This window comes from Chelmon rostratus, chromosome 23, assembly GCF_017976325.1.
Source record: "Chelmon rostratus isolate fCheRos1 chromosome 23, fCheRos1.pri, whole genome shotgun sequence".
NCBI lineage: Eukaryota > Metazoa > Chordata > Actinopteri > Chaetodontiformes > Chaetodontidae > Chelmon > Chelmon rostratus.
In genome coordinates this window covers 16,908,524-16,920,706 of record NC_055680.1, presented here as the reverse complement: position 1 = coordinate 16,920,706, position 12,183 = coordinate 16,908,524, and the positions used below count along the sequence as shown (strand labels likewise).

General features: G+C 42.0%; 1 protein-coding gene across 3 annotated transcripts in view; it reads left to right on the top strand.

Moving 5' to 3' along the window:
* Positions 1-5,915: 5,915 nt before the first annotated feature.
* Positions 5,916-12,183, top strand: part of LOC121626258 (zinc finger protein 638-like) — a 28,155-nt gene continuing 21,887 nt past the window's right edge. For 2 of the 3 annotated variants that reach the window (XM_041964644.1, XM_041964643.1), the window contains exon 1: positions 7,980-11,835. In XM_041964644.1, coding sequence (XP_041820578.1) covers positions 9,277-11,835 — 2,559 coding nt within the window. In that variant the 5' untranslated portion in view covers positions 7,980-9,276. Of the gene's footprint in view, positions 5,980-7,979; positions 11,836-12,183 lie in introns of those variants that run through there. The other variant, XM_041964645.1, reaches the window with a different exon arrangement.

The following is a 12,183-nucleotide window of genomic DNA, read 5'->3' as shown; positions in this document are numbered from 1 at the left end:
ATGTCTCATCACACGTCTGGTCCGAGGACCAATAAACTCCCTCAAGACTTGCATGTGTGTGTGTTTACACGCACACACACACACACACACACACACACACACACACGTGTCCAGACCTTGTGGTGCTGAGTGACTGCAACTCTCAGTTTGAGCCAGCGGTGATTTATTTTCATCGCGCTTATTAGACCTTCAGCTAAGTGCTCCTCAGAGGATGGCAGCAGCTCTCACACACTCACACACACACACACAGAGTCGTGATGTCGACTCGTGCATGAATTGATGCAAACGCGGTGAACACGCCGAACGGTTCCTGAAGTATTTGTGCCACACACGTCGACTGCAACATTTTAGCTTCGTTATTTAACGATCGTTTTAAATCAGAGGACATCAAATTTGTTTTTAAAATTGTGTGCAAAGAGAAGCAAAAACGTCTAAAAGGCTCTTATATACTTCCAATTAAGTGATATAAAACAATATTCACAAAATCAAAGATTCATAAATATTACGTAAAATTTCAAATTGTACGACAGAAGTAAAGATTTAGGGAAGATGGGATTTTAACCAGATTAGCCCCCCCTCTTCACCTTAAAAAAGTGTACTAAACTGCCAGTCCTGGGGGTTTGATGACCCCGACATGTGCAGGAGGCAGCAGGGTCAGCCCGGTGTGGGTCACCCTGATGTGTGCTGGTTTAGACGCTGACTGTGTCTGGGTGTGTCACGGAGGAGGCACTGAGGTCACCACATAGCATGGAAGCTTCAGTCAGAGGGGGGGGGGGGCGTGCTGGGTCTGCACACTGTCAGTACATAGATAACAGCTGATCACCTGCTGATCCTTCCTGACATAAACTCACCTGGAAACAGCACAAAGTCAACGTATTTAATGTTTGAGCTCATCAGCTTCATTGATTTTTGTAAATATCTGCTGATTCTGAATCTGATGCAGCAACTCGTCTCAAACAGGAAGCAACTAAAGACTGGGAAACACTGTGGAACGCTCCAAAAACACCTGTTTGGATCATTCCACAGGTAAACAGGTTGATTGGTAACAGGTGATAGTATCATGGTTGAAAGGCTCAGTGGTTCACAGCGAGGATGGAGCGAGGTTCAACACTTTGTGAGCACATGATTGGATAAAGGAGATTAACACCTGGTGTTGGTGTTGGTGGTCGGCTAGTTTAGCTGTAGTTTGGCACAGCTATGGTTTGTTATTGCGTATTCGTAGCCGACCGCCGCAGAGTCAGCCGTGTTGTGGCTGGCTACTCGCAGCGCGCGGCGTTTGGTAATGACATCATCCACGTCAGAGGTAGTTGCCTAGAGACGCCGGATGTTGATAACATGCCACCACGGGCTCAGAGGGGAATAGCACCAGCATATCATAACTAAATATTGGAATATGAACGAGTTTCGCCCCAGATTATGCGTTATATAGAGGCTGCGCATGGATGCCCCGAGTACTCGCATTATACGGATATACGCGCCGCTCCTCTGGGGCTAATTTCTTCAAAGCGACTCCAAATGCCACCAAAGTTGTCTGGGTGAGTAAATGGTTGTATTTAATGCTACAAATAAGGTCCAGGTTGTAAAAAACTAAAGTTATCCTTTAACCTGATTGGCTGATTAGGACCTCTGATTCAAATCAATCATATAATATAATAATCATTTAAAACAAGTGTCAGGTCAGATACACTGATCATATCCCACATTACCTTATTTTCTCTTTGCTCCATTCGAAACTTTTTAGGCTGTCGAGCTAACGTTAGCTTTGTCGGCTGCTCAGTTAGCTACCTGACAGTTACAGAAACTTTTAAAATACTTTGACTGGATGAATTTTCCATGAAAAGGCTCTTGTTAACTCCACTACACACTGCGGTGTGTTCGGCACGCTGCCTTGCTCAGCGGCATCTGCCGGGGGGGTCAAACATTCTTCAGTAATCGCTCCTGCCCGGATTTTCAGTTTGGCGAGTCCAGGAAATAGGAGTCCAAGTTTTTTCTGGAAAGATCGCGGCATTCAAGACGGATACTAATTTGAGTTTTGACATTCCTCGTCGGTCTTGGCGGCGGCCGCTGCCCGTCGTCGCTGGTCTGGGGTCGGGTTACCTCCGGCCAGATTCGTTGGGATCGTTTGAGGGGATCTGACCTTGTGTTAATGGGCGGGGAGGCAGATGCTGCACATTCATGTGGGGCCACAGATGATACTTTAAGGACTTTCTGCTGATAAGAGTACTTAAGGTCGGGTTTTGAATGCAGGATTTTTACTTGTAGTGAAGTATAGTAGTATGTGTTCTCAGAAATTGCTGCTTCATTATTGAGGTTTTAACAGCTGCATGTTTAGGAGGGTGTGTTTGCTTGATTGACAAGTGTCTCAGCCAATCACACTCACCCTGGCTCGACCCGCCTCCACAGTGTTGCTTAAAATTTTATTTATGTTATATATTTATTTATGTTATTTTTTATGTTATTTTTGGCATCAGTAAACTAAAGCAAGCTGGATCTCCGTCACTGCAGAGGCCTTACCTTTGTACTGCTTGTAGCATCGTCAGCGGTGTGGCGTGATGTACTGTTGTGTCTGGATAAGCAGCGAGAGGAGACATGACAGAAAACATTAAAGCCAGACACTCATAACTCAAATTCTAGAAATTATTTAGGTATATAAAACAAAAGTAACATTAGAAATAAAAACAGGACAATTAAAAAGAAAGTTTCAAGGCAAAGTAACAGTGGTTGAAATGTGATTAATTGTTAGCAGCAACATCAATATTATTAGGTATTGATACTAGTGTTTGTCTGTATTAATATAGAACTATAATATATAAGAACATACATCATAGTTTACAATGTAATAGACAGTATGACTATATATATAGTATATATAGCGTAGTATATGTGGGATATAAGATATAGTATAAACTGAAATGTGATATAACATAACATATAAAATAGTACAGCAATATGACACAGAATGTCAAATAATGTAGAATGAGTATAGTAATATATGTAATAAATACAATAAAATGTGTGTGTGTGTGTTATGTAGACCAACAAAAGAGAGTAAACAGGCAGCATAGTTTTATGTACATTTGAATGTGTTAAAACAAGATATTAGAATAAGACATAATAATGTTATATATATGTGTGTGTGTGTATATATATATATATACACACACACACACACACACACACAGCACTTTGGTGTCGAGGCCATCAAATGAAACAAGTTAACGTGAAACAATTTTAAGTGCACAGAAATAATGACTCTAACTGAAGGATTACGGCTGATTTTATTTTTTAAACATAGGAATACCTGTGTTTAACGCTGCTGCGTGTGTTCCTCAACTCAGTCGCAGCATAAGTTCAGTTCATCGGTTGACCAGTGTTAGATTTACGTCAAATTAATAGTCCAGTAGTTCATAACGGGCTGGTTGCGTGCGCAGCTTTTCACTTGATGTTGCTCAACAAGAACGCAGAATCTCAACAAAAGACACTGGTTTCTAAAATCTGCAGCATCAAGACTGCTTTAGCTGTACGGCCCTCATGGCACCTGTGGGATTCCTGGTACCTGCCCCCAATGAATGTAGACATACATCATCATGCAGCTTTAGTGTGGTACATGTTGCTGTAGTACATGTTACTGTAGTACATGTAATGTACAAAGACTTCATTTGGGCACAAGGTGAGATGAGTTGAACTTTACTTGTAGAGACATATAAGAAAACTCTTACATCTGCTTCCTTATGGGGACAAAACACAAGCCCCCATAATGTAAATCATTAAATTTTAAGGTGATGACTTGGGCTGAGGTTAGGGGGTGTGTGTGTGTGTGTGTGTATGTGGTGGTGAGGTCACCGCCATGAGACCAGGCCTCCGTCAGGGTAGCGATGACAGCCGAAAATAAAACCGAACATCTTCTGGCTCAACCGCCCCTTCCAGACGCACATAAACACACACTCTTGCACACACACTCACACACACGGCGCTGCCAGTCAGCTGTTGTGTCGTGGTCGGGTGTTAAGCCCTGTGGTCCGGGGGAGGGGATAAAGGGGATATATTATTAATTTGCTGCAATACCCAACAGAGAATGATCCTTTAATGAAAATATTCATCATCACCTTTTGATAAACTGTTGATTCAACAGTCTGTAAAGTCAACAGCTGTTTGTTATCAAAGACTTAAAGCTCTGGCTCTGAGCGCAGGATGCGTCTGGAACTGCGACGCTGCGTCAAATTGGAATACGGAAGTGTTTTGGAACGTGATTGGCTGACGTCACCGTCAATTCATGTTTTTATTTGCAGGAGGAGGTTTAATCACTGTTTAGGCTCCTTTTAGGACTGATGTAACTCTATCTGATGTAGATTCAGGTGATCCGGTGGCCGTTATTTGAAAATATTGAATCATATTTGTGGTAATAAGCCTTTTCAATTTGCCAGAAATGCTATTTATACACTCCTAACATAACATCATATGATTTATTACTTTCTGCGTACAGAGAAAAATGTTAAAGTTGTTCATGTTTAGGATTCTCGCTCAGCTGATCGTATCATAATGTATTAATATCGATGTGACAACATGAAAGATGTCGCTCGTATTGGTGAACCTACAGAGAATTATCAGCTTATTGTTGTTCTGGAGTTTATCTAATCTCATTTTATGTGAGAGGGATGAGGCTATATTAACATATTTTTGCACAGTCCCTTCATATCAGTGTATGTGTCATCATGTGTAGTGAGTAGTGAGAGATGTTTAGGGTGAAAAAAGGTGATAGAAACCGTCTTTTCACCACTCACACACAGTTTGAAGTTCTAGTAGTGGCCTATTAACTGAAATTCAGTGAGAATAGCGCCACTGTGTGGCAGAATGTTGATGACACACCTCTCATTCTGCTTTTATCCCCCTTTTTCATCTAGTAAGGAAGTAAAATAAACTACAGCAACAATCTCTTTTCCCAAATATTACCTTTATGAAAACATCAGCAGACTTATGAGGGAGTCTGTGGACAAGAAGATAAGTAACAATGATGGGATGAAAAGGTTAAAACATGGCTGTTAAGATAGATAGATAGATAGATAGATAGATAGATAGATAGATAGATATACTTTATTTATCCCAAGCTGGGAAATTGCAGCGCAGCAGCAACATTACACACAGTGAAATAAGTGAAAATAAGACTATAAAGAACAAACTATACATAATAAAATATAAAAATAGCAAGCAGTAAAAAGATCATATACATAATAATAAAAAAGCCAAATAGTAAACAGTAGTAAAAGTATTGCACAAAAAAGAATATCAAATGCAAAATGAGTAGCAAAATAAGAATATCAAAAGCAAATGGCAGTGAAAATAAAGTGTACCGTGACTGTAAGAACAAACTATATATAATAAAATATCGAAATAGCAAGCAGTAAAAAAATTATACACATAATAATTAAATATCAAAAGCAAACAGTAGTGGTAAGAAGTATTATATTATTATTATTTATTGTATTATTTATTATTAGATAAATATGTATTATGTCATAAATACAATACTACTTCACATGAACTGATTCATCCATAAGATTATTATTCCTGTCCATTCCCTCAAAATAAAAGGAGATAAATGCACAACATTGAGCACAATGTTCCCTCTACGAATCGATGAATTGAGAACAAGATGATCACTTCAGCTCAAGTGTGAATAACAGTCAGTTTATTGTAATTCTAAGTTTTTAAATGCAAATATAAATGCTTGTTGTTTGCTGCTTGCTGTTTAAATGCATGTTGAGCCAGTTGTATTTTAATGTAAACAAAATAAGATGACAGCTGGTTGTGATCCCTAATCTCAGATGGTCTTTAACGGCCGTGCTTTTACTCTGAAGGAGAGACACCAAAAGCGGAAATCTTTACATTTTCGTGCGTGGCGTCTAATGGCTGCTGCATGACCACAGTGCAAAGATAAGATTCAGCACATCAAAGGCTCAAGATACACACGAATGACGGGAGGTATGGTACACAAATGTTGTAAAACAAACAAAACACGACGAACTTGTAGTCGCCGCTCTTAGTGTTTGTTTATAACCTTCCGGAAGGCTAGCTACCGTTAGCACAGGGACAGCTCTCTTTGGCTCGCGAGCAGTTCGTCTTTTACGTTAGAAATTAAACGCCGACTTTAACGACATTTGAAGGTTTTGTGGTTGTGTTTTAATTTAAAACTTTGATGTGGTAGCCAGTAACTTCAGGGCTAAGGCCTGTGGCTCCTACCAGACAGTCATACGACGACTTCGCCGCCATATTGGATGTGGTAAAAGCGAACGGTCTGTGCGTCCATAGACATATAAACGTAGAGGCCTCATTAAGCGGGTTGGCCCGTTGCCGCAATACGTCAGCGTGTCCGCCATATTGGATGAGGCAGCTCTGCCCCGTAAACTAATGCAAGAAAATGGACGGAACTTTATAAAGGTCCTTTCTACATAGGGATTTAAGTTAATACATTTTATCTACCCATTCACACGCACTAATATATTTGGGAGACAAATATGCATCAAAACAAAGTATGTAACTTTTAGAGTGATTATTATAAATGTTTATTCCTTATATGTTTAGGACATAGGTAAGCAACAAACCAACGTATGTATTTTTCAAATGTTTTTATGAGATTTACTGCTACATTTTTTTTATCGGACTTTGTGCAAGAGTTGTTGACTCATTAGTCTTCTCTCAGGTTCATGCTATATTTTGTTAATGTTATAATAATCTGACTTGATAACAGGCCTTTTTGTAGCAGACATTTGTATCATAGTCTGGAAAGCACAGGTGCTACTGATAATACGACCGATTGCTTTGTTCTATTCAGGTAATACACATGTATTTCAGTACTGTACGTGGCATTAAGGGCTACCCATAGTGCCTTGCCTGACAGAAGTCAGAGATGACAACCTTAAACTGCACTCAGTCTTCGTTCGTTTGTGGAATGGTTGCCCCTCACGATCTTACTGCTGATTTAGTACTTGTATGCATTTCCATCCTTCCATCAGCCTTCAATCATGTGTTTTGACCGGCGTACTGCAGTTGTTTTACTTTGACACTTTCAGCTGTCTATTGCAAGTTGCAATTCTGAAATAAGGGCAAGTGTTGAGGGGAAAATTAGGGGTAACACATACAGCAGCCTGAAAAAACTTGAGTCAATCCCCATGGACCCTCATATTAAATTGGCCAACTTTACAGCAGAAATATACAGCCTGGTGCAAACAATGGTTGTGGTCTCTATAGTTAATTTAATGACAACTGACGGGTGGTGAATATTCATTTATAACTTGCATAAATTATTTTCAGGCTTAAAGTTGTGCATGATTTTAGGTATAGCTGCATTGCGTGACAGCTAGCCACAGAAACCAGGCTTCATTTGGGCTGCCTCAGCTCCACCCACCTCTTTTGAATTTGTGGATTGGCTGGGAATTTGGTGGAGTCAGTCACTGCTGAGATGGTGATGGCTTTAGGCACTGTCACTTTGAAAGATATTGGTTTCTCTGTGTAATTGGATAGTGGCAGGGCAGGAGTAGAAATCCTTTCCCCTTGGATCTTATTGGGTTGTGAGGTTTTGGACTTCTGTGGGTGAATGATGATATCACAGAACAGCTAAGGCCATCACATTGTAAATCGTGAACCAATCTTTACACTACTTAACCTCTAATCAAATGAAAGTTTGATTTAGAGTATATATCAAAACTCCAGTTTTAGCCTGCTATATAAGGGTGGGCTGGTAGAAATGATCGGTGGGTGCGCTTTTGTCTAGTTTGTTTTAAATGTCTTTATTTAAGTAGCTTTTGACTTGTTAGAACAAAGCCTAGCAGTTTTTTCATGGAAAGTTTGAGTGATCTATAAAGTCATTATCTCACTAGTTGTCTCCACAGACAGTGTTCGTCATGTCCATCTCAATACAGTCATAGTGGGTTTGGTACGCTAATGCAACTTCTGCCGTTGCAGGTCGAGTCGGCCAACTCCAAGCTGTTCTACTTCAGTCACGCTTTGATACCTTCACCAACTTCCAGCATAGAGCACTGCATTTTCAGGCCCGTGTGAATCATCCACTGTGATCTAATGTGATATTCTGAAATGGAGATTGCAGTTGTGAGATGTTAAATCTTGCTTTGTCTGTCTGCTGGTGCCAGTCTCAACTGTTTAACATGAGAGATAAGCGTGGAAAGGAAATAAATGAGTCTGTGTCTGTTCTGGATATGTCCTGTGAAAGCTGCAGTAGGCAATTAGGAACATACACAATGCAAAACCTTCTTCCTTCTGCCATTAGTTTCTGTGGCTTGCCTGTTGTTAGATTAGGCTAACAACAGGCTAGCCATGGAAGCATTGTCTAGCTTATCTTTGCTAAATTAGTTTCATTTAGGTAACTTTGCTAGACTTCTACATTACACAGATGACTTGTTGTTGTGCTTGACAGGTAAGTACTGTTAGTACTTACCTGTCAAGAAGGACTAGGGCAACCACATTGCTTTTCAGCCGACTGGGCATGGCTGATGGCCCTGTCATGTTACGGTAGTGAAACATATATCATCAAAAACCAGCACAGCGAAAACAAATAGACTACAATTTAGTTCAGCTTTCTATGTGTGTGTTAAATCAAGCAAAACAATATTGGTGTGTGTTTACATACATGCATTTGTGTGTGTGAAAGTCTTGTTGCACAGTCCTAGAATTCAGTCCACTTGGTAAAAGAGTCTGTTTTGTTTTCCAAAACCCAATAACAGTTCAGATCACATCCAGTTTGCAACCACAAAAAGAAACTATTTTGGAGAGTCAGCCTTAGCTCTGCGAAGAATTGCAAATCCTGGAGGAACTCTTTCTCCAGTACCTGTCCACTGAATTATTCCTTATTATTTATTAATTCTTTCTATTAATTCCTTCCTAACACAGACTACAGAGATGAGGCTTATTTGTACCATGTGTTCAGTACAGTGACGTGGACTGTGCTTGACACAACCGTATCTCTCCTCCTTTCGCATGCACACATTGCAGGGTTTATTCTGAAAGGCTATATTATGTAGCCCCAGTCTAAATCAATTATTTAAATCAAAATTATAATGAAATAATATGGCCTGTGCAGCTTTAACAGAAGTGATCTTGACTCTTTATCTGTCCTTTGTTGCCTTTGCCTCTTCTGAAAGGCAAAGGCACCTCTTCTGTTCTGTCTTGCTAGCGAAGCCCAGGAAATGAAATAAACTGAATGAATGTGTATCCAACAGGAGGCACCAGAGTGGATAGCTCCAGGCATGACCTTCCAGATGATGGATGTTATCCATTGAAGAAGCTGCTGTCCAGTCCCACTCATTAACTCCTTCCTTTGTTTTTTCATTTTTTAGCTTTTCATTGCCATCGGATCGTTGTGCCCCTTCTGCTCTAGGGCCCCTAACGAGCCCTCTACTTGGAGGGCTCCCAGGGAGCTCGATCCTGATTGGCCAGCAGGCTTCCTCCTTGCGGCTAGCTCAGCTGAAAGCCCAGCTAGCACTGACGCAGATAAACAACGTTCTCGCCATCGGCAACCGGGCTGCAACCTTTACAGCCAACTCCAACCCATCTGCTCACTACATATCTACAGCACCTCCCTCCCCAACTGCTGCGGCCATCAATCTTCTCAACCTTCTGAAGATTGCAAACAACATGTCCCATCCCCTGTATAACCCTTATGCCTCTGGGAACCAAAGTTCCACCCAAAGGCAGTATGGACTCCCCAGTATACCATCAGAGAGGGACCCTCGGAGGGCATCTTCTCACCTTGGACCTGGGTCCAGCTTCACTTCGTCTGGAGCTTCCTCTTCGATTTCTGACAACTTTCAGGGAATACTCCCATCACTGATGTCTCAGTCGACGAGCTACAAGTCTGAACAGAGTACGGCCCTAATGGATGAGGACATAGAGGAGTCGATCAGTATGCATATTAGCAGAGCCAGAGAGGAGGCGAGGGTTCTTGGCAAACCGATGCATCAGCCTGTAGATCAGGGCACTCGTTTTACCACCACTCAAAGGGATGAGTTTAGCTCCTCAGGCACACGGATGGCCTCTTACCCAATGTCCTCAGCCTCTGCCCCTCACAGACATAGACACTTGGACATGGAAAGTAGCAGTAGTTCCTTGGATTGGTCGTCGAATTACAAAAGGACCACTACTGATGACTCTAAATTTTATTCATCATCTGATTCTTCTAACTATGCAAGTGGTGGTGACGGTAGGTTTAATGTCCCCAGTGAAAGAGACCATGAAATGCAGTCTATTCCAGTATTAGATGATTATGACTCTACAATGCCAGACAGACCTGCATCCTCTACAGAGTCCAGTCGACCCAAGTACACCTCTGAATCAGCTGCAAACATCCTTCTGCACTTTGGACTTGAAAAAGAGGACTTGGAACATCTCATCTCCTTCCCTGAAGACCAGATCACTCCTGCTAATCTTCCATTCATCTTGCGCCAAATCCGTATTCAGAAAGCCAAGAGAACTACAGCTTCAGTTCAATCAAAACCCTCTCCTGGACCCCAACCCACCAGAAACCGGGGTGGAATGGACAGTCACAGTTTGAGTACTTCTGGAGAGGCAGATATGTGCCAGGAAGAAATGTCGTCGGTTGTTCGCCCAAGTAAAGTGATTGACTATGGACATACTGGCAAATATACTGGACGGGTTGGGGATGAGATTGAAAGGACCAGTGGCAGTAGAGCTGACAGTGGTGGGGGTGGAAGTATGTTGCTGATGGACACTTACGATAGTAGCAGACACAGCCGACAACTGCTGCAAAAAAATACAACAGAGGTAAAAAGCAGTGCCTTGGGTTCTTCACGTGAGCAGGCAAGTTCTGTTTCCAGTCTCAGCTCTTCGTACAGTTCAGTGCTGAACAGTGTGGCTCCCCCAAGCCATGATCAGACCAAGCGATTGCAGACCCAACCAAACGAGTCTTTTCAAACCATCTTCACCTCTTTCTCACTGCCAAAGAAAGACACATTTCACAAGTCTGGAACCACCAAACCCGTACCTTTGAAAGAACCAGAGGCTGATCGCCAGTCCACTCTGACAACCCAGCCAACCAGCACTGTTTTCCGCGGTGTGCATCCCAGCCGACCCGGCCTTGTGGTTATTGGCAGTAGTGATGCCAGTGGCGATAAGGATCAGAGCAAAACTCGAGGTCAAGGGTCAACAGTTGCTGAGCAGGGGAAAAAGCAGCAGTCAATGCAGCAACAGACGCAGCAGCACCATATGCAGCAACAGTCAAAGCTGCAACAGTCACAACAGCAACAGTTAAAGCAGCAACAGTTAAAGCAGCAACAGTCACAACAGCAACAGTTAAAGCAGCAACAGTCAAAACAGCAACAGTTAAAGCAGGAACAGTCAAAACAGCAACAGTCACAGCAGCAACAGTCACAGCAGCAACAGTCAAAACAGCAACAGTCAAAACAGCAACAGTTAAAGCAGCAACAGTCAAAACAGCAACAGACGCAGCATGCGGTTTCACAGACCGGCCAACCGATGTGGCCTCCAGTTTTTTCTGCAGCGAAATCTGTTCCCCCTGCTCCTTTCATGTCCAGCGTCGCTGATGCCCCACATGCCATGGGACGACCGGTGTTCAACCGTGGTGGCCCTCGCCCCATCGTTATTCCTCCAGCTCTGCCTCGGCCAGTCCCGCCCCTGATGATCTTCAATCCCATGACGTTGCCAGCTTCCAACAGGCAGCCTCAAGCAACAGTGGCGGTCTCCAAGGATCTGCCAACGGATGCCATGATGCATGACTATGCAGCGGCCTCGCCGAGAATCTTTCCACATACCTGTTCTCTGTGTAACAAAGAATGTACTCATATGAAGGTGAGTGGAAGACTGCACTCTGTTCACTCTCCCTTTAGGAAATTGTGGGTTGTTTATTTCAATATGTAAAATGTTCTTTTTGATTATAAAATATCAATTAAAAATTGTTTCTTTTTTTTTATGGGGGAACTACTGACAAGTTTGAATTTCTTCGAAAGTCTTAGGGTGATACTTTTAAGCCTATTTGATAGGATTTATCTGATATATTCTTTTAATATTGATAAACTAGTAATTACTATGAAATGCTAGTAAGAAGCCTGCCACCACATTTACGATGTGTGCCATTTTGCTAAACCTAGCTTTGACGGCAAGCTGGGAGAGATTGCAAACAGTAGCAGAGGTGTTTTA